Source organism: Pogonomyrmex barbatus, unplaced genomic scaffold, assembly GCF_055798465.1.
Source record: "Pogonomyrmex barbatus isolate J1 unplaced genomic scaffold, ASM5579846v1 scaffold18, whole genome shotgun sequence".
In the NCBI taxonomy this organism is placed as follows: domain Eukaryota; kingdom Metazoa; phylum Arthropoda; class Insecta; order Hymenoptera; family Formicidae; genus Pogonomyrmex; species Pogonomyrmex barbatus.
Genome location: NW_028297114.1, coordinates 1 through 22,730, shown reverse-complemented (window position 1 = coordinate 22,730; position 22,730 = coordinate 1). Strand labels below are relative to the sequence as shown.

Below are 22,730 nucleotides of genomic sequence, written 5' to 3'. Positions count from 1 at the left end.
GTGTTTCATTAATAAATTTATTAACAAACAATTATTAAATCATGCTATAAACTTTTGCAAGAAAATAGTATTAAATGAAATTTTTCTCTGTCTCTCTCTCTTCTCTCTCTCTCTCTCTCTCTCTCTCTCTCTCTCTCTCTCTCTCTCTCTCTCTCTCTCTCTCTCTCTCTAAAAATTTTTCTCTCACCTAGAAATTATATCAATATAGAATCAGAGAGATTCCATTCCAGTGAGTTTTCGAATGGATAAGATTATATTTAAAGAATAAAACGTATCAGGTGCGATTTAACAATAAATAGTCAAAATCGTCATAGAATATGAAATACCACAAAGAGTATTAAGACTTTTATTATTTATAATATACATAAATGGTATAATCAAAGCCTGTCTAGAAGGATGTAATATAAAAATGTTTGCAGATGATATCCTAATACGTAACTAAAGAAAGTAGTGCGAAGTTAAAAAGAAAAATGAATAGGATGTTTGTTATAGTAGAAGAGTGAATGAATATAAATAAGTTAAAAATAAATGCAGGGAAAACAAAATATATGATAGTTAAAAGTATGAGGAAAGAACCGAAAAAAAATATTACATTGAAATATCTGGATGGAACTGAGATAGAATATGTAGAAAATAATTAATGTATAAAGTATTTAGGCATAATTATTGATGATAAACTTCGATTTAAAGACTGTGTTTATATACTAAAAAAAGACGAGTTTTCTAAATAAAATAGATAATTTTACATCGGCATATACTAAATGTATTATAATATATAGCACTTCATTTTGAATATTATGTGAAACTGTTAAGTAACGTGGAAGAAACACAGCTGAGTGAATTGCAAAAAGCGCAACGAAATGGGACCATGAAAGTCATATTGCAATGTGATAGACATACCAAAGTGGAATGTGATAAGCGCGTAGTTTATACACATAGAGATTATATTATAATGTACATTTATTTTTAAAATTTTAAATAATATGCTACCGGAACAATTAAGAGATCATTTGTAAGAAATGAGAGGAATTTGTAAGAAATGAGAATGAAAAACAAACGCGATAAACTAGGGATATTGCGATAAAATTTCGCAGAATAAGGAGTTTCTCAAAAGAGTATGTTTAAAGGATGTATAAAGGAATGAAAATGTATAACGCACTGCCAGCCAAGGTCAAACAATGTGAAAAACTTGAGCTGTTTAAGCGAACGTTAAAATATTATACTATTACTACTATTTTTTAATTTCTTGGCCGTGACTTCCAAGCGGCACCAATATCGCTTATAGACTATGAGTCAAAACGAATATAATTCGAGAAAAAACGAAAATTGTATGAGCGTAAACCGAAAAAAACTATATGAGCGACAATCAAAAATGCGTGATGATGTAATACAAAAATTTCCGTGGAGATAAAACACGCTCGATCTACACAACGGCCCACAGGAGACACCGTTAAAATATTATTATTACTGTTACTCCTTATAAAATGGCGAGGCTCTTGGTAGAATCATACAGGCCAGAAAATGAGCATTAAAATATTATATATAATAAAAATGTGATTTAAGTGCGTGTATTGTAAATAGCAGAGAAAGATAATAAAAATCGATTAATCAAAAATTTTTCAGACTATTAAATTAGAGTCCCTATAGTTAGGATTGCCATTCTCTTTTCCCCGAACACTGTTCTTTTTTTAAGGCGTTCGGGGATGTCCGGGGGGATTCTTTGAAAGCGTCCGGGATAATTATAAGTGTCCGGGGTTTCAGAAAAGCTTCTAAATATTTTGTTTTGATTCCTCTCGCATTACTCTGCATTACCAAATAGCATAGGTATCATATAAAAAAGTTAAAATTTTTTTAATTTTAATACCTAATAAAACTTATTTTTAATCAAGATAGTCTATATTTATTTATTTTCCAGTTCAAATTTCTCTTTGCTCTAAATACTAACGAACAATTAGACGTGAAATAATGATTCATTTACTGTTCTAATCAATTTTATTAATTTAAGCGCATTTTTATATACGTTCGAGGTTGCAACCGAAATGTCCAGGATTTTTGGCTTGTAAGTCCTAGTTTTGAAAATTTTAATATGGCAACCCAACCTGTTTTCAACAGTTTATATCATAATAGTCTTTATATATAAAAATATAAAGAGTACAATTTAAAAAATAAATATTAATTAATAATAACATGCCTAACCATAGTTTTATTACTAAAAACCTTATTTTTTAATTTTTTATTTTTTATTTTTCATAGAATTAACACAATTAGGCACGCAGCAACCAAGCATTTTCTACACAATTCATGTAATTTGTACATTTTAATCATTGAATACAATATTAAAGGTTAGGAATTAATTTTTATGACAACATTCATTAATATTTATATTTTATATATTTTTTAATTTTTATAACATTGTGTAAGTCTTTATTTTATTTGTTTATGATATATTTACCTTAACCTGTTTATGATATATTTATGGTATATGTATTATGTATATATTATGTATATACATAATAAAATATATATATATTATGTATATATTATGTATATCACTGATCACATTACTAATCTATATATGTTTGTTTATGTTCATCATATTTTGTCAAATTAAAAACTCTGTACAGATTCTTACTATAGGGATTCTATATTAATTTAGAGACACTAAGAGACACAATAAGAGACTGGCCACGGTCTATGGGTCACGACTTTGATTCGTCAGGTTTTGGCTAAATCCGAGAGAGAAAGAAATATACACTATCTTACTCTAACCAATAACGTGTTTGGTAGCAATATTTTTTACTTTGCATGTGCATTGATTTAAATGTGTTATGCATGCATGTGTATTAAACACGTGGAAAGCGTGATAATATATTATTAAATAATAGAGATACTGTAGGAAAAAAAAATATATATATATATATATATATATATATATATATATGTATATTATATTATAGATGTGATTAATGTTTTTATCGTTTATTATTATAATCTTACTCTTAAGTAACTATCACTGTTAGTCGCACTATTTGATTCTTTGATTTTTCGATTCTCATTACGGATGACTAGGCAAAGATTGATCGTGAGTGTCTGCTCGCGAATTTCGTGTGCTTACTCGTATGGAAAAGAACTATTGAGAACTATTGAAAAATATAACTATTCAGAACTATTCAGAAAACTATTGAAATTTTATGTAGTATTATGAAACTATTACTATTGGAATTATGAATAGTTTACTATTGGATGAATAGTTACTATAAGCATTTATTATTCATTACTATTAGAATTATAAATAGTTTACTATTGGAATGAATAGTAAACTGTAGACATTTTTATTTATTACTATTAGAATCGTAAATAGTTTACTATTGGAGCGAATATAATAATTATAAGGATTTATTATTCTTTACGATTAGAATGAGTAATTTGCTATCCTATTGGAACAAACAACTACAAGTTACTAATTAAATTCGCGATTTTTTTGCAAAATCGTGGAAATCTGATATTAGTATTGAATGATGTCAATTACTCTGGATAATACGCGGATACTCTATTTAGTAATTTTTTTATTGTATGTTTTAAAATAATGTTATGTATGTACAGGATGTCTTATCTTAAATGACGGATTGAGATTTTTCGAAAATTATTGAAGAAAAATGGAAAAACATTTGAAATAAAAGATATACGTTTTGAAAGGAGACAAATAATGGTAAGATTAATTTTCGAAAAAAATCAATACATGATTTTTCCGATTATTCTGCATATAAAAGTATTAAGATAAAATTGTCAAAAAAATAATAACTTTACATTTTACTCTTGCACATTTCAACATAAAATATAAAATATCTCATAAACTATTCAGCTACTTTACTATTACATCTTAATATTTTTATGCATAAAATAAGATAAATTAATGCATAGAAAACATATAGTTGTTTTTAAAAAAGAATTATGCAATTCGTAATATGCAATTACATGTTTTTTTAAAAAGCAACAGCATTTTCCTTATACCCCCATATGGAAAGGAACTATTGAGAACTATTCAGATTTCTATAGCTATTCATTACATGCATGAATAGCTATTCAATTATTATTCATACATAGTCTCCAATAGTTACTTTTCAGAACTATTCGCCAATAGTCGCAGTTACTGCAGTTATTCAATTACTAATTCATGCATGTAATCGCCAATAATTACTACTCAAGTTACTACAGAAATTGAATGGTAACTATAAAAATCTGAATAGTTCTCAATAGTTCTCAATAGTTCCTTTCCATACGGGTATATATCCCACTCGCAGAGATATGCAGATAATTATTGTGTACATATCCGAGCCAATCATGTCAACATGACAAATTGATCGTTATTTTCTTGAAATTTCACGATACTTCCGATCATAACATATTTCTCGAAGGATCAACGTCAATACCGAAAATATGCCTACAATACTAAAATTGCAAAATATAGTCATAAATTAATTAATTGTAATAAATCAATACAAAAAATAGGTGGATGTTCAGCACCATTTTGTAGTAATTCTTCGAAGAAAGGTCGTCATAAAAGTTTTCTCGAGAGATCCGAAACGTCGAGCTTTATGGTTGCAAAAATATTGGTCGTAAAAATTGAGTACCAACAAATGATTCCTTTCTTTGTGAGGTTTGTGAAGTTTATTATTGATGCTTTTTCGCGATGGGTTCTCTCGCTGCACTAACTTTGTAAATAGCTGTCATTGTATTAATTTTACAGAGGATCGTAACAATTTGACAATTGTCTATCAAAAAGTAAAAATATTATAATGTAACAGTAGTATAATAGTATTATATTAATTTTTGCTCTTGTATTGAAAAAGATAGCGAAAACAAGATAAATAAAATGATAAATAAAAAAATAAATAAAAAATAAAAGATAAATAAATAAATAGTAATAAATTTAAAATCGTTAAAATTAAAGGAAATATATTAATAAATACAATAATAAATATATTAATAAATTGGTAATATAATTATGTAAAATAAAGTTTTATAAATATACATATTTTATTAAAACGCTTATGTTTTTAAATTATAATATTACAATTTAAGATTAATGTAGTTAATGTATTTGAAAATAAGTGAGAATAGCCAAAAGATGGCGGACTAATAAAAAAAGTGGCTTTTTTATGATCAGTCTCTTATTGTGTCTCTATATTAAATGAGTATCTAATGACATCTCTTGGTCATTTTAACAACTATCGATTGCAGATACCAATTGTAGGTTATATAGCACTCTTAGAAAGCACGACGTCATTCCCTGAAACATCACTCGTTGCCTAAAGCCGTTAGAATTGATTAGAATTACACGTTAAAACATTGGAGTCGCTTGTCGTGTTTCACTTTCGTTTTTATCTCGACGGAATTTGAGGTAGGAAATATAATATTTGTCAATCGGTACGTATCGCCGTCGTCAATGTTGCGACAACGTGAAGGGAGAATATAAATTCATATATGTAGTAGAGCGTATGCAAATTTCCGAGTTCGTACGAGATAATTTCTGTCGGCTTCCACTCTTTCCGTGTCGGCACGCGGAAGTACCAAGCTGCAGGTAGATTCGTTCGGTGAGTCCCCTTCTCGACCGAGATTGGTCGAGTCCATCTATCTTTCTTTCTCTCTTTTTCTATTTCTTTGTCTTCCTCGTTTGCACTTGTCTTCGCGCGATCGCGAAAGTAAAATGCCCGACCGATCGTTGATCGCACGATAACCTCGGTCACTGTTGCCGCCGCCAACGCGAGATTCTGCCATCTGCTAAAACCGCTGCCAATTTCGCGCCTGTTATCTATTTTCGGAAAATTCCGACCAGTCCAACGAATCCCGACGGAGGACTATCCGGCCAATTTGGCCAGATATTTTCGAGAATTGCGTCGTGTGACGTCGATTGCGAGCCGATATGTATGTCACCACATTGGAACGTTCGTGGACAGTTTGTGATTGCACAGGACCGTTCTCATTGTCACGCGCGTGACACTTCTCTCTTTCTCATTTTTATCCGTGAGCGCATCATTTTCACCGTTGTATTCTGTTTTAGGAATCCTAATAGAGAGATCTGTCATTGAAAACCAGCGACGGGACATTCGTATCATCTTGGGAAATAAATTTTTTTCGTAAAATCCAAGCAAGAGTCTGAAGATAGTGGGACTTATTGAATTGAGAGTGAATCGAGAAAGATTTTAATTCTTTGCCAGGATGTCTGGAAGCAATGATAATTTTAACAATAATACCTGCGTGGTGTGTTATAAGAATGTTGACATCTACAGCATTGGCATGTGTGAGCATCCTGTCTGTTACGAGTGCAGTACCCGGATGAGAGTGCTCTGTCGTCAAAATGAATGCCCCATCTGCCGCCAAGATATGCCAAAAGTAGTATTTACTCGAGATATTAAATCTTTTCATAGCTTAACTGGAACTAACCTGGTGGATACGCGATATGACATTTACTTTAGCAATTTGGATATTCAAGAGAAATTCACTGAATTATTAGCTAATACATGTTCAATATGTAAGGAGAAAACAGTCTTTAGCAGTTTCAATAGTTTAAAGGACCATATGCGACAACGACACGAGCTGCATTATTGTGACCTGTGTGTAGAAAATTTAAAGGTAAGCTGATATCTGAAAATGCAATACTTTTAATTGACAAATAATGAAAGGATAATCGATATTCTTCTATATCTTAATTCATCATTTTCTTCTTAATAGATATTTTCTCATGAAAGACGTTGTTACACGAGATCAAGTTTAGCTACACATCGGAGAAAAGGCGATGTCGATGATAAGAGTCATAAGGGTCATCCGCTCTGCGAGTTTTGCGATCAGCGGTACATGGATAACGACGAGCTATATCGACATCTGAGACGCGATCATTTGTACTGTCATTTCTGCGATGCGGACGGTCTGCATCAGTATTATAGCTCGTACGATTATCTCAGAGATCATTTCCGGCAAGAGCACTATCTATGCGAGGAAGGAGTGTGTGCAGAGGAAAAATTTACGAGCGTTTTTCGGACTGATATTGATCTCAAGGCGCACAAAGCCAGCGTTCATGGCAAACAGTTGAGTAAAGCCGCCGCCAAGCAGGCGAGAACGTTAGAGCTGGAATTCACTTTGGCGCCACGTGGCGAGAATCGCATAAACAGAAGAGGTATGTTGGGCGCGTCCACATCGAGGAGCACAAGGGATTACGGATCCAGGGATTACCAGCAAGGTTCGATACCCAGCAGCTCCAGTTCATTTGCGTCCAACAACGAACCTACCTTTATAAAGCAACCGTCCGTAGATGTACAAAGCACTGACGAGTTTCCAACGTTGGGTGGTAATGCCGCCCCTCCCGTCATTCCTACCTTGACTCAGCCTAAGAGCAGAGGAAATGTGACTATTCGAAGCACCGTAAGAAATCAACCACTTGCGGTAACAGATGAGAATTTCCCGGCGTTGGGTCCGGACTCGGCCGGTCCTAGTATTTCAAAAACAGTGAACTTCAGCGTTTCCAGCAGTAGTAACGCCACAGGATCCAGTGGTATACCACAGTGTCAGAAAGCTTCCGCATCGTCGAACGTTTCCATTCAGGTGAATCATGAGCCCAACGGCACAGTCACTACTAGAGTGTCTGGACCCAATATCAGGATACGCCCCGCACAATTGTCAATAGATTCTGATTTCCCTGCCTTGAGCAGCTCCGAACCGTCTACCGTCAGTACTGCCAATTCGACCCAATGGAAGGAAGTTCTGCAGTGGACTTGCTCAAAATCGGCATCGGCGAATGCATCCAAGTCAAAGAAAATCATACCATCATCTTCGATATCGACGCCGCCTATTCGATCTGGTGAGGACTTTCCAAGTTTGTTTAAATCATCAAAATCAAAAAAACAATCAGTAATCACAGTAGTGCCATCGTGGGGACAGAATTCGCAAAATACTAACAACACTCAGAACTCTAGTATTAGCAACAGCACGAAAACAATGGATCAAACAAAGGGTAAGATGAAAAAGAAGAAAGCGAAGCAGGCTTCGAGCGGTAATAGTTCGAGCAGTAACGAATCTGGCAGTTCCAAATCGAACATAAGTACTGTAGTGAAGAAAAATATTGAATTGGCACATACTGATTCGGATAATTCTCGCATCGCTTCTAAGGAGAGTTCGCGAGCCATGCATGATATCAACAGTGATATAGGCGGCGATAACAAGAATTCGAGAGATTCGGAAAACTCGAGTAAGAAGGATAAAAGGAAAAACAAGAACAATTTAGACGGTAATTTGGATATCGCAACTGTTATAGGTACAGAATCCGAAAGTGGAGGTAATGGTTCTTCGAGCGGAGAGAAGCAAAGGAAACGCAGCGAGCTGAAGATAAACAGTCTGAATACGACCAACAATAATATTCATCGGGCGGAAGACTTTCCCGTTTTGAGTAGTGCTAGCAGCAGACCGCCGGGCTTCACGAATCCGCCACCTGGTTTCACTTCACCGACTCCACCACCGCCCGGTTTCTCCATCAAGTACAACAGCTTCGATGGATTACACGGTGGCAACGGTCTGACATTCACAAATAGTTCCGGTGAGAGCTACTCCATTCTACCAGATAACAGCAAACATGTCTACGTGTCACCACCCGATTTTCAAAAACGGAACACGTGCCTCGTTGCAAAGCTCAATACGGTCCTTGTGGAGCAGGACAAAATCGAGGAATTCCGTTATGTTAGCGGCCTTTTTCGAGGCGGTACCTGTGATGCCCAAAAGTATTACATGCATTGTCGCGAAGTCATGGGTACCAACGCCTTCGAGAGCGTATTCCCCGAACTTTTGATACTGTTACCGGACATCGTGAAACAGCAGGAGCTATTTAAGGTACATAAGCGAGAAATGGGCGGCAAAACGAAGGGATTGGAGATGTGCGCCACGTGTGGCCAAATTCTTAAGAATGGTTCGGACTTTAAAACGCATATGTCCAGTCACACACTTGAGAACCACTTTCCGGCATTGGGTAAGAACAATACATCATCGCCTAAGAATACATGGGTACGTAAATAAGTCAATTATGCCCTCTCATTGATCGTTATTGTGATCGTCGTTGTGAAGAACCTGCACGAGCCGAATATCTGCGCTGAAAACGATTGTAAATATAACACTCTTGTTTTTATACCATCATCGAGATTAAACTTATTATATATATTGCGTTTATCCGATATGTAATATTTATTCCAGAAATCAATTGATCTTTAGTGTTAAAGATGAACTTGTGCATAGAATTAGCGCTGACTATTCGCATAAAATTAATATTTGTTAAGTGCATTGTAAGGCAGTATTGATTGAAATGAAAAAAAAAAAAGAAAGCGAAGATTATATACCTTAGAGCTTTTACAGACGGTTGTATTATGTAACAAAATGCGTGATCGGCGTGATAAAGATGAAATCGAATATTTTTTTGTATGATAAACTTTATGAAAAGTATATAAAAGATACTGAATACGAAAAAAGGTCTGTTACAAGGGATGGATGTATGCATATGTTACATATAAATATAAATATGTGCATATATATATATATATATATATATATATATATAGAGAGCACTAATGTTTCAACGATTACCTACTTCTGTGCTGTATTTTAAGACACTGTGTATATAAAATTCATAAATAATCGCGTAATTCCTTTCGTAATTTATTTGCCATGTTTCTCGGAATAGGAATGGAATAGATTGCTGTGCTATATGCGAAAAAGTAACACCATACTTTAACAAAATCGTTTGATACGTTATATATTATACAGTACTTGTAGCATTACCGTACTGTTTTGTATCATAATGAAGTTGTACATTTTACATTTAGTTAACACGACAATACATGATTTTGATGAACGAGCGAACAAGTGGTACTTCTTCGCCTGGCTTTTCTATTTTTTCCTCTTTTTTTTGTGTGCTAATTGGATATCAATTAATGGAAGCAAATAATACTTATGCTTTCACTTCGCAAGGTGGAAAGATTGGTTGGTGTTTATATATTTTCCATATTTTCAGGATTTATTGTGACAATTTTTAAACACACTTCTTACAATTCAAGTGTCTATTTTTATTAAAAAGGAAAATCACGGTTCATGTGAAACCTTAGTTAAGTTTTATTTCCTTTCATGGTATTAAAGTTAATCAAGTACTTATCTATAAGCCTTATATAATTAGCAAGTTACTTATCTCAAAATTTACTTATATTTATTAGAAGAACAAGAAAGTGTGAATGATCTATGTGTATAACATCACAATACATTGTATATGTCATTCCTCACAAATAGCACGGACGTAGACCAAAATGGGAAATAAATTGCGATAACCAATGTTTTTCACATATGATAATATATAAATATGATAATATATAAAAGCTCTACACACATTAAATCAATTGGTCAAAACGGTACTTTGTTACTCGATGTATCAAAGAGCAAAATTAGAATTTACTTGGCAAATGATGAGCATGTATGAAAAAACTTAGTACTATGTACAACATGTGTGTGTGTGTGTGTGTGTGTGTGTGTGTGTGTGCGCGCGCGCGCGCGCGCGTGTATTCTTATAAATGAAAAATCATCTGTTGTATCTCAATGCCTTTTTCTTCATTCTATAAAACAAGTTTGCTCCTAGAGCGCAATCAATCGTGCGTACAGCGATGAAAAAGTTATTAAAATTGCTCCTAGTATCCTCAGTTTGCAAGATGTATCAATTTCTGTAAGCAATTATGAACGCAGCGATTGTTAAACTGTACATGATAGATGTTACATTGATATAATTTGACAAAGATGGAAACTGTTGAGTGACTCTCTCCACCCATCTTCTACGTCCACACTGGATGAATGAGCTATCCTTAGAGTACCGGGTATAGTGAAGCGCTATCACTTTTTGGCCAGCTCGTTACTCAACCAATCCAACCCCTCGTACAGTCCGTGTCCCTGTGTGGCGCAAGTGCTCTGGATATACCAATGACGTCCTCGCAACGAATTCAAGCCCAGCTTGTCAGTGAGTTCGGCGGCGGACATGGCATTGGGCAGATCCTGCTTGTTAGCAAATACCAATAACACTGCATCCCGCAGTTCGTCCTCCTTCAGCATGTTCGCCAGCTCACGCTCCGCCTCACCGATACGCTCGCGATCGTTGCTGTCCACTACGTAGATGAGGCCCTGAGTATTCTGGAAGTAGTGCCTCCAAAGCGGCCGGATTTTGTCTTGACCGCCCACGTCCCATACGGTGAAGCAAATATTTCTGTATTCGACTGTCTCGACATTGAAGCCGATCGTAGGTATGGTGGTAACAATCTCACCGAGTTTCAGTTTGTAGAGTATGGTGGTTTTGCCGGCGGCATCAAGGCCCACCATCAATATCCGCATCTGCTTCTTACCAAACAGCCGGGTGAGGAGGCTGCTGATTGTGAGGCCCATCTTGCAACCGGAGCGTGCGATAGAACACTGTGCGCAGAGCTTCGCAGAGATGTCGTTCTCTACGAAAACGACGATATAGGCACAAATTTTCGCGCTGTCACGCTAACCTATGATAAGGACCGGAACTGACACTCAAATACCTCCAACAACTTAGTTGGTCCTCCTTGTACGCTTGACGCAGACTTTCGTCAGTTTGACGTGTTATACCAGTCGTGTTTCTCCTCTCTCACCCCCCTTCGGTATCTACCTTCGAATCCGGCAGCAGCACACCTCGATTTACAGCAAACGTCACCTTGCGGTCAGCGGTGCCGTGTGTACCGCCGGAAATAGTTGGCAGGATTCGTCACGCAGGCCACACTCCACCCCGTGATCAAGGAACCTATCACAGCTGGGATCTCGAACCTGAACGGGCACTCGCGTTTTATCTCGATGATCAGATCATGGGCAGTTCGTTTTCTCTTTTGAAGCTTCCTCGCGCTCAGGATCGCGTGTCGTCCATCAGTTGGACATTGACGAAGCGCGGCTCTCCCAAGGCACAACGAATGGCGAGAAGTTGGCCGCGCAGTGCTACCATCCTGTCTCTAAACGCGCGCGATTTTGAAAAATGTAATTTTTATTATTAAATCTTCGTTATAATAATTGTTAAATGCAATTAAAACTGAATCCCTGAGAAAATCAAATGTTCTTTCTTTGCTCGATATGAATTTATGAAATAAAGACATAATTATACTTAGTTAAAAAATAGAAATTACTTATGAATCGAGTAATTAATACATATTTGTATGAACACAAGCAATAAATCGTATACAGAGCATCGAAGTGACAAAAAATCAAATTTTTTTGAAAATAATCTTATATAATTATATATATAATTATACATATTTTATTTTTAATATAAAAATATAAAAAAACTATATAAATAACATGTATAAAAATATGTATAAATAATTCATAAATATCATGAAGAATGTTTTTATGATTTCTCGACAGAGGGCCTAAGATGTATGTACATGCATACAAGATGTATGTACACATATCTATGAATATGTTACACCACAGTGCGCGATCAAAACGAAAATGGTGGTCGACATGGAACTACAAGAGGCTAAGGATATCGTCCTTCAATTAATGAAGGAAAAAGACAAGATCGAATCTGATCTACGAGCGCTAAAGGAGATCTTAGATTCCGTAAGTATCGCGCTTGGCTTTACATTGTAGTGGTAGGAATGACGTTACTGTCGCGAGGAAATTCCAAACTCGTTTTGTAGCATGATCTGTCAGATTTTTGAAAGTCTCATTTTGCATTCTTGATGCAATTGCAGAATCACATCGGCATGGACGAACCACTAGTGGACTCTGAAGGATATCCCAAGCAAGAGGTCGATGTTTATCAAGTGAGACACACAAGGCACAAAATAATATGTATGTTAATATAGACCTGTCTTTTTTTTTATTTTTTTTATGAATATAAAGTAGGACAATGTACTTTCGTGTGTTTGAATAATACCCTATTGCCAAACAGGTCTTACAAATGATCATAAAGATGTGATGAAGAAAATAGAGGAGGGCTTGCACAAAGTACATGCTCTAGCAGGAGCCAGCGAAACTGAACAGTCAGTATCTGATATACCTGATAGTCACGAAATAGAAGCACTGGAGCCTTTCCTCAGGGTGAATTTAGTTTCACCTGGTTCACCAGCGGAAACTGCGGTACCTGTTATTTCCTCATGTTTTTGCATTGGTCATTCATAATCTGTATTCAATTGAATTTGCTATTTACAAATCTATTTTAAGATTTGTTTTATCTTGTTAAGATTTGTTCTATCTAATTAGATTTAAAAAATAAGAGTTGTTTTTTCAGGGAATCCAAGTTGAAGATCTAATATTGGAATTTGGATCTATTCATTGCCGAAATTTCAAATCTTTAGCAGATATTGGAAAGCTGGTAGAAAATAGCAGATATAAGACGATTCATGTAAAAATCAAACGTGAATCGAATGTTACAGTCTTATCGTTAACTCCACGTCCTTGGGTCGGTAAAGGTCTTTTGGGATGTAATGTGATACCTGTAGAAGTAGTTGAGAGATAAAATTATATCGCAGAGTAATACGTAACGTATTTTTCCAGCATACAAACTATTTTTATGTATATCTTAAATATCAATAAATGTATCTTTGTAAGTTATCGTTTTTAATACTTGCATCATTATGTTTATAGATTTTTCTTTAGATTTTAGATTGAAATATTTTCATATATGATTATCGATATTCTTATAAATAAAAAATAATTTAGTATACTCAAAAATGACTAGAATTAAAGTACATTTTTATGCATTATACAAATTATATTTAAAAAATATTTTTATGATAATTTTAGTCTTAGTTGCATCTGTTCCTATATCTTTTGCATTTAAAATTATACATTTAGAAAAATAGAAAAAAAGTATATAGTCTGATATATTATTTAAAATCTTGAGTAATAAATCTCGAGAATTTATTAGTCGGATGTGTAATCTCAAGACTCTATGGAATCATGACGTCATAGGCGAGAAATGACACACTAAAGTTTATGACGATAATTTTGCAAATAAAGAGATATTTGACTTTGAAAATAATACCTGATATGACTTTAAGACACTTGTGAAAATGGGCGGCTATCCTTTCCCTTCCTGATAGTCAATAAATAGCTGTAAAAGGCACGTGAAATGAAGCTTATTCAGGCAGGAAACATAATTTGACAGCTGTTGAAAGAAGTGAAAAAAATGCTTTCACATATAATGTCCGACGATAATTTTAGCTGCCGTCCATTTTTACGACTCTGGTAAGTACGAAACAAGTCATATCTGCACGATTAAGCACACAATAACGAAAAATAGTCATTATAAAAAATTTCATTATCTGCATGTCACTTGTATAAAGATGAACAAAGACAAGGATGTATAAGCTTCTATTTTTCACCGCGACGATACATCGCTATCGTCAACGCGGAATTCCTGCTACAAATACTTCGAAACATTTGATTAACCAATCAGAATAAAAAATCAAAAATTGCTTTGAAGCATTTGTAGCACCATAGATATAGTATAGATAGACAGAGTATGCTGTATACCAGACAATGGGCGACATATGCGAGTGAGAAGAAACAATACCTGATTTTTTTCTCTTTGATAGAAGAAGGTGAAGGAAACATTAAGTGGGGTCTATAATAAGGATCATATACTATCATATACACAGTCTCCACTTAATGTTTCCCCGACCTCTTCTATCAGAGAAAGAGAGAAAAATCAGGTGTTGTTTTTTCTCATTCGCACATGTCGCCCATTGCTTGGTATATAGCATGCTCGGTCTATCTATATTATGTCTATGTGTAGCATCAAGTGGATCGCACTCTAACCCTAAATCCTTCCGTAGATTCCATCATTAATGTCATCGCCATATACGTTGAAGTTCTGTCATGAATTCCAGGAAGTATTCCACCTCGTGAATGTTCACAGAAGAAGGAAAATGGAGACGAATAACATTAGGAATCAGGATGCATAACATATCGATCAAGTCGTGCTCCGATAATTCCCCAGAACGTAGAAAATGTCTGAGAATACTCGCGAAAAGATAAACTCTCGGAGCAACTCTCGCGCGAAATTATCGAATTTTCGCGCGGCTGCGCTGCGATAAATCGAGACTGTCGTATTTCTCTCGCGTTCGAGAAAACAAACCGAGAAAGACACAGGTGAATACTTTTCGATCGCTACGCGGACGGCACGATGACAGAAACGATAAGAATTTTTCTCTATTCGTGGTCACACGGTTTTACCTTTGCGGCCTCGATTGTCGCGAAGGAAACAATGCCGAACGATTGCATCATCTCGATTACAGTAATTATGGTGATCAGCGAGACTTTGCAGTATGACAAATCGTCTTGCGTGCGCATCGGGTAAAGTGGCATTCACTTTGATTCGCCTGCCGGGTGAGAGGGATGATGACATAACCTCCAAAAGTTGAAGGCCGATCCGTCCGCGACGAAGTCCCCAGCTGTGTCTCACATGAGCCCGATCGCTCACGTGAATTATCGTGTGATCGCGTCCAGATAGTCTGAAAAAAATGAGTAACAAAGGAATCATGACGACTGAGGACGCGCAGGTACAGAGACGCGTGATAAACGGTGTCACCGAGGATGAGGATGAGGACGGAGACGTTGTGACGCCGTGGACGGTCATGAGCATTAACGATTCCGGAATTGATTACGACAAGCTGATCAGTAAGTCGCGTCTTTCATGAAAATTTATTTTACAAGAATTATTATTCTTACAAACGTGTGAACGAGTTACACGAATAATAGGTATTTAATTCTCTATAGTTTTATAGGTTATATTCTCAGCAAGTGTCTTACGTGTTCAAGGCATTGTATTTTGCACTTATTTTTATAGCTATTTCTTTTTTTTTTTTTTTTTACAGAAAAATTCGGAAGTTCGAAGATAGATGACGAGCTGTTGACTAGATTCGAAAAAATTACTGGCAAGAAACCACATCACTTTCTCAGAAGAGGCATATTCTTCTCTCACAGAGATATGCATACCATTTTAAACCTTTACGAGCAAGGAAAGTTCTTTTATCTGTATACGGGTAGAGGACCAAGTTCTGATGCAATGCACTTAGGGCATCTTATACCCTTTATGTTCTGCAAATGGTTACAGGATATTTTTAACGTCCCATTGGTCATACAGTTGACGGATGATGAAAAAGCCATATGGAAGAACATAAAAATAGAAGATGCTATTAAGCTGGCCTATGCCAATGCGAGGGATATCATCGCGTGTGGTTTTAATCCTGAAAAGACTTTTATCTTCTCCAACCTGGAACATATAGGAAACAATTCGGCATTTTATCAGAACATGATCAGGATACAGAGATGTATTACGTTTAATCAAGTGAAGGGCATTTTTGGCTTTGGGGATAGTGATCCAATTGCAAAGATCGCATTCCCGCCGACTCAAGCAGCACCAGCGATCTCTGGCTCGTTTCCTTTCATTTTTAAAGATGCAAAAGTAAATTGCCTGATACCATGCGCGATTGATCAAGATCCATACTTTCGTATGACGAGAGATGTGGCACCCAGACTAGGTTTTCCCAAGCCAGCCTTGCTACACGCGACTTTCTTTCCAGCGTTACAGGGCTCGAAAACGAAAATGTCAGCGAGCGATAATAACACGGCGATATTTCTCACGGACACCGCCAAACAAATCAAGAACAAAATCAATAAGCATGCATTCTCAGGCGGTCAGGCCACTGTGGAGGAACACAGGCAGTTTGGTGGAAATTGTGAGGTGGACATATCTTATCAATGGCTGCGATTTTTCCTGGAGGATGATGAACGATTGGAAGAAATTAGAAAAGTCAGTCTCACGTTGGTTGCAGACTTTTTTCAATCTTAAATTAGAATTATGATGTACGATGTATGAATGTTTGTTTTTCAGGGCTACACCAGTGGAGAGATTTTAACGGGCGAACTGAAAAAGAAATTGATCGACGTGCTACAGCGACTTGTCGCCGCGCATCAGGAGGCGAAAAGTAAAGTAACGGACGAAGTGATCAAACAATTCATGATTCCTAGAGATCTTGGCTTCGTGTCAAATTAATCGTTTAGTAAGCTCATATTGGATCGTGGGAAGCATAGATTCTCTCATTTCCGTCGAAGACCTATTTAAATCTATTTATTGCAAGATATGCAACACAGCTACAGAATACGTTCTATTTATCTTTTTCAAGCACTTCTTTGTCGAGAGATTAAATTAATTTTTCTATCGATCCGCCTCGATTATTAAAAGATCCTATGAAAGGAAAGGAATGTAAAACCTTTGTGACTTTTTCCAACTATCGCCCTAGCAAACAACCTTCCTTTTAATCACACGCGATGATTATAAAAATAAAAAGATATTTGGAGTATTCTGATTAATTCAAGCGGCAGAATTACTGTAAAAACTTTCAAATTCCATTAATTCCCAATATCTAATCTTTCAACGTATTAAATAACAGAAGATTAATCGTTTTGTAACGACGATATTAACAGAATAATAAAAGTATCGCCTGATCGGAGTTTGATCGAAGTCTCCCTTATAAACAGAGGTAAAAAAAAAAAAAGTATCGCGTCACAAGTTTGTCCTTTCGCGCATGCGTCACGTAAAGGAAAAGGGAGGGAAAGGAATTTCTGAATCGCATGGATTCGGATTGCCGTGGCTGCCATATATATTCTATTTACTTTCTCACAATTATTTAAAACTGGGTCGAGTAATAGAGATATACACACGTCTCGGTTGTACGTCGCGTGCATCCTCGCGTGCGGGAATGACCCGAAGTTATGCATGCCAAAGGATCAATGAGCTGATTGCCTCAATCGTCGCGGCGACATCGTACTTGTAGATAGATATAAGAGCCGCTCCGATAAACGTAGATTAATGGAGCATCTATGCGTAATAATGTGTAATCCAATGACCCGTTGACGTTCTCGCCGTAGCGGAATTCCCATCGGTTATTAACCGATCAATAAACTGATCGGACGTGCAATTCGCTCTTCGAGATGAGGCACCGGATTCGTGTGTTCTCGCACGCGATCTGTCGAAATCGCAGATGGAGGGAGGGTCGAATTGGTCGCGTGACACGACGCTGATTAATACCGTCGCGGATAATTATCGGTGACTGTATGAGATCTATCGACCGTACGAAATCACGCAGTAACGCTCGTTTTACGCGCGACACCTTGCCGAGTTAATTCCAGTGTCTCGTACGCGCGAATGCGAGAAAAAGAGCGAGAGAGAGTTAATTTTACCATGCACCATTCTATAAAACGCTAGATATCGGCTGGGCATGAACGGAAATCGCGCGGCGCCCATTGGTCAATGATGACGACAGCGTGTGGACCGCTATTAATAAACTAGCGCATGCGCGCCGCACCGATCGCTGTGTATCCGCCATTCATGCAAGTCGATTTCGTTGTTTCTGTGTGCAGGCAGGACACCAGCAGTTAGTCAGTCAGCCAGTTAGCTAACTAATCGGACGGTTATCTAGGTTCAGGATCCAATCATTCAGCTGCAGTCAGCAAGCGAGAAGAAGTACGTGGTAACGACGGTGATAATTGTGCGTGGTCCGAAGAGGACATGATGCGAGCGTATTAGTTAGCGCTGCGACTACATCGCTATACCGCGCAGTATAGCAGTGGCTACGGCAGCGGCGGCGACGGCGGCAGTGGTAGTAGCAGCAACAACAGCAGCAGCAGCAGCAGCAGTAGCAGTGTAGTAGTAGTAGTAGTAATAGTAGTAGTAGTAGTAGTAATAATAATAATAATAATAATAGTAGCAGCAGCAGCAGCAGCAGTTGAAGCATACTCCTTCTTTAGTCGAAGCGATGATCCTTGGTCACGGTCCGCCGACGTAAGTTCTCCATTCGTACATTCGGCAGTCGCGCGAGCAAGAGACACGCGTACGTACGTGTGAACGAGCGAGCGAATAAGTAAGCAAGCGAGCAGATAAACTATTTTAGTCGCGAAATTTCCGTTGCCAAATAAGAAGTTCCTCGCGCACGCGCGCACGCGTGTGTGTGTAGTGTGTATATGTGCTTCATCGGATCATTATCGTTGTCGTCATCGTCATCGTTCTCATCTTCATCGTTCTCATCTTCATCCTCGTCGTCCGGTAACGCGAGTCCCCGCGCGGAGTCCGCTACACGGGACGATATCGCGCAGAAAACCACTGCGGACAAAAATCCGTGATGTGATCACATATCGCTCTCTCGCACGCGCGTGGCGCAAGCGATAGATTTACTCACACCGGACGATAATACGCGCTACCAGAATGTCACTCGAAACGCGTCTGTCGAATCGTTCGCTCGTTCTCTCGTTTATCCACAATTGTAACTCATCTCGGCCTTTGCCATTTGAACCCTTGCATACTCTAGGTAAAATTTGCTCGACCCGTATTATCGATTCATTGTCACTATTATTGTCAATGAACAATGTTTATACTCCTGAAGTCTGAAGTTGCTGCGAAACATACTAAAATCGGTTTTGCTTCAATACATGTCGAGATTTCCAATACGTGATTGAAAAGTGGAAATCAGTGGAAATTAAAAGATTCTGTTTTAATATAGTAAAGCTTTTGATTTTAGGTAAAAGTGATAGAAGTTTCCATTTTGAGGATCAGTAAGAATAATGCTAATCAAATAATAGAACGAGAAACAAATTAATCGGCTGGTACACGCAACATTCGACAGATAATATGGGGGCGTTTTTGGATACTCCAAAGACGGAAAAGTGCAATGAACATGGCACTGGTAATGGTTTACGATACGGTGTTGCCAGCATGCAAGGCTGGCGAATGGAAATGGAGGATGCTCACAGAGCTATTCCCTGTTTAGAAGGGGGTCTCTCCGATTGGAGCTATTTTGCAGTATTTGATGGCCATGCGGGAGCATTGGTATCAGCGCATAGTGCGGAACATCTATTAGAGTGTATAATGCAAACGCAGGAGTTTAAAGCCGAGGATGTCATCAAAGGGATCCATTCCGGGTTCCTCAGACTCGACGATGAGATGAGAGATTTACCCGAGATGAGCTCGGGCACAGATAAATCCGGCTCCACGGCGGTGTGTGCATTTATATCACCAAAAAATATTTATATCGCCAACTGTGGCGACTCTCGGGCAGTACTCTGTAGATCTGGAATTCCAGTCTTCTCGACGCGGGATCACAAGCCTGTTCTACCCGCTGAGAAGGAAAGAATTCAGAATGCAGGCGGTAGCGTAATGATCCAAAGAGTTAACGGATCTCTGGCGGTTTCTCGGGCATTGGGTGATTATGAGTACAAAAATCTAAAAGATCGAGGTCCTTGTGAGCAGTTAGTGTCGCCGGAACCAGAAATATTCGTGCTAGACAGGGACGATGAACACGATGAGTTTCTAGTTTTAGCATGTGATGGCATTTGGGATGTAATGAACAACGAAGATTTATGTAATTTTATACATTCAAGGCTGCAACTAACTGACGATTTAGAAGCAGTTACAAATCTGGTTGTAGATACCTGTCTTTACAAGGTATTTTATATAATATAAATTAATATAAATAATTAAACACACGCGCGTGCATTTATTTGTATAAAAAATAGCTAACTGAAAATATTTGTGCTTCTTTTTTAAAATTTACATTAGAAATGTTAAAAATATTAAATTTATTTTGTAAATTGTTTATAAAATTATTTCTAAATGTAAAAATAAATTGATTTATTATAACTTGCACGCTATGTTAACTTGTATTCTTAATTTTTTTTGTAACTATTTTTTTAATATAAAATTATGAAAAAAATTATGAAAAATTTTTAGTGATGATATATAATCAATACAAAAAGTTTTTGTATGAAAATGTATTCATATTATTATTAAGTGTATTCAAAAATTTTGTTATAGGGTAGCAGAGATAATATGAGTATAGTCCTAGTAACGTTCCCAGCTGCACCAAAACCAAATTCTGAAGCGCAGAGGCAGGAGGCCGAGTTGGAAATGGTTATTGCAAGGAGAATTAAAGGTTCTTTGACTTTTCCATATTTTAGCTCATTAAACTCTTTATGTTGTTGCATTAATTCGAGATCACGATGCCATATACATCATGAAAGTGACATAATAAATTAAAATATTTTTTGATACACACACACACACACACACACACACACACACACACACACACATACACGCGCGCGCGATTGTGATATCTCTCTTTATAGGATATTTTATATATAAATTACGCATATACAAGATGTTGCGTAAAAATCAGATCAACGCTTAAGGGTAGATTCCTGAGAGCATTTTCAGACGAAAATTCTAATACCAAAATGTCGAGGCTATAATACTTTTCGAATTATAAACATTTAGAGTTAGCGAATCAAATCGCCTAAAATTCGCGCGCTCAGGTAACGTATAATGCACAGTACGAAAGGCGAAAGCTGACTGTCGCCTTTCTTGTCAAAATTGATATAAAGATCATAATGTAAAGCTAAAGAGATTATTTTTACTGTTATTTGCATAAATATACTGAACTATCTGAGCAGATTACATCCTCTTACTGAGAAGAAGAAAAAATATTACATACATATATAAAGTGCAAACTCTCAAATGATATATCTTTCGGAAATAGTTTCGTATCTTACAAATATTAGAATAAATATGATTATTGTCATTAAAATTTATCAAAATATTATTTTATCTTAGAATAATAATACACATACATTTTAAACAATTTATAATAATTTAATTAACAATAATAATTTATAATAAAAACCAATAATCAATAACAAAACATTTTATTTTATTTCATTTATAATAAGTGTTCAAATTGCCATCCATTTTTTGTATGTAATAATATTTTTTCTTCTCAGTAAGAGGATGTAATCTGCTCAGATAGTTCAGTATATTTATGCAAATATCAGTAAAAATAATCTCACTAACTTTACGTTATAATCTTTATATCAATTTTGACAAGAAGGGCGACAGACAGCTTTTGCGTTTCGTATTGTGCATTATATCACACTTGAGCGCGCGAACTTTAGGCGATTTGATTCGCTAACTCTATAATTCGAAAAGTATTATAGACATTTGGTATTAAAATTTTTGTCTGAAAATGATCTCAGGAATCTACTCTTAAGCGTTGATCCGGTTTTTATGGAACACCGCGTGTGTGTGTGTGTGTGTGTGTGTTGTGTTGTGTTGTGTTGTGTTGTGTTGTGTTGTGTTGTGTTGTGTTGTGTTGTGTTGTGTTGTGTGTGCGTGCGTGCGTGCGTGCGTGAGTGCGTGCGTGCGTGCGTGCGTGCGTGCGTGCGTGCGTGCGTGCGTGCGTGCGTGCGTGCGTGCGTGCGTGCGTGCGTGCGTGCGTGCGTGCGTGCGTGCGTGCGTGCGTGCGTGCGTGCGTGCGTGCGTGCGTGCGTGCGTGCGTGCGTGCGTGCGTGCGTGCGTGCGTGCGTGCGTGCGTGCGTGCGTGCGTGCGTGCGTGCGTGCGTGCGTGCGTGCGTGCGTATGTATATATCACATCTATATAAGAGTGTCCCAGACTTAACGTGATTAACATCTGTTAATAGCAGATTTCTGAGATTATTTCGAGATGAAAATCCCAGTACCAAAATGTCGAAGCTACAATAGTTTTTAAAAGAGAAGGATTTAAAGCTTATCAATCGAATTGTCCGAAATTCATGCACTCAAATACAAACTGTATTAAGGAAATTCTGTATATGTAATTCTGCTAAATTTGCTT

At 36.9% G+C, this 22,730-nt stretch overlaps 5 protein-coding genes across 15 annotated transcripts; 4 read left to right on the top strand and 1 right to left on the bottom strand.

Moving 5' to 3' along the window:
• The first annotated feature begins 5,245 nt into the window (after nt 1–5,245).
• On the top strand, nt 5,246–10,499 carry LOC105426961 (E3 ubiquitin-protein ligase ZNF598). Of its 7 annotated transcripts, none has more exons than XM_011638427.3 (3): nt 5,246–5,401; nt 6,062–6,633; nt 6,733–10,499. In XM_011638427.3, the coding sequence occupies exons 2-3, from the start codon at nt 6,220–6,222 to the stop codon at nt 9,058–9,060; spliced, it is 2,742 nt and encodes a 913-aa protein (XP_011636729.2). In that variant the 5' UTR covers nt 5,246–5,401; nt 6,062–6,219; the 3' UTR covers nt 9,061–10,499. The 7 variants fall into 7 exon arrangements, with proteins under 7 accessions (XP_011636729.2, XP_011636727.2, XP_011636730.2 ...); XM_011638425.3 differs by having other exon boundaries at nt 5,281–5,594; XM_011638428.3 differs by lacking the exon at nt 5,246–5,401 and having other exon boundaries at nt 5,620–6,633; nt 6,733–8,242; nt 8,309–10,499.
• Arf102F (ADP-ribosylation factor 2) lies at nt 10,025–17,896 on the bottom strand. 2 transcript variants are annotated; one of them, XM_089075341.1, is made up of 3 exons: nt 17,752–17,896; nt 15,262–15,539; nt 10,025–12,032 (listed from the first exon to the last, which is right to left on the bottom strand). In XM_089075341.1, exon 3 carries the CDS (start codon nt 11,449–11,451, stop codon nt 10,909–10,911), a length of 543 nt encoding a protein of 180 aa, XP_088931467.1. In that variant the 5' UTR covers nt 11,452–12,032; nt 15,262–15,539; nt 17,752–17,896; the 3' UTR covers nt 10,025–10,908. The 2 variants fall into 2 exon arrangements, with proteins under 2 accessions (XP_088931467.1, XP_011636735.1); XM_011638433.3 differs by lacking the exon at nt 17,752–17,896 and having other exon boundaries at nt 10,025–11,510; nt 11,592–12,032; nt 15,262–15,403.
• LOC105426966 (26S proteasome non-ATPase regulatory subunit 9) lies at nt 12,482–13,631 on the top strand. The gene is made up of 4 exons (XM_011638432.3): nt 12,482–12,639; nt 12,774–12,873; nt 12,974–13,161; nt 13,313–13,631. Exons 1-4 carry the CDS (start codon nt 12,529–12,531, stop codon nt 13,538–13,540), a joined length of 627 nt encoding a protein of 208 aa, XP_011636734.2. The 5' UTR covers nt 12,482–12,528; the 3' UTR covers nt 13,541–13,631.
• On the top strand, nt 15,549–17,252 carry TrpRS (Tryptophanyl-tRNA synthetase). Its single transcript, XM_011638429.3, has 3 exons — nt 15,549–15,705; nt 15,903–16,840; nt 16,922–17,252. Exons 1-3 carry the CDS (start codon nt 15,549–15,551, stop codon nt 17,081–17,083), a joined length of 1,257 nt encoding a protein of 418 aa, XP_011636731.2. The 3' UTR covers nt 17,084–17,252.
• Nucleotides 17,897–18,404: 508 nt separating the features above from the next.
• LOC105426969 (protein phosphatase 1B) lies at nt 18,405–22,245 on the top strand. 4 transcript variants are annotated; one of them, XM_089075340.1, is made up of 4 exons: nt 18,426–18,871; nt 19,605–19,769; nt 19,854–20,527; nt 20,897–22,245. In XM_089075340.1, the coding sequence occupies exons 2-4, from the start codon at nt 19,715–19,717 to the stop codon at nt 21,116–21,118; spliced, it is 951 nt and encodes a 316-aa protein (XP_088931466.1). In that variant the 5' UTR covers nt 18,426–18,871; nt 19,605–19,714; the 3' UTR covers nt 21,119–22,245. The 4 variants fall into 4 exon arrangements, with proteins under 4 accessions (XP_088931464.1, XP_088931466.1, XP_088931463.1 ...); XM_089075338.1 differs by having other exon boundaries at nt 18,405–18,553; nt 19,605–20,527; XM_089075337.1 differs by having other exon boundaries at nt 18,429–18,871; nt 19,605–20,527.
• The last annotated feature ends 485 nt before the right edge of the window (nt 22,246–22,730 follow it).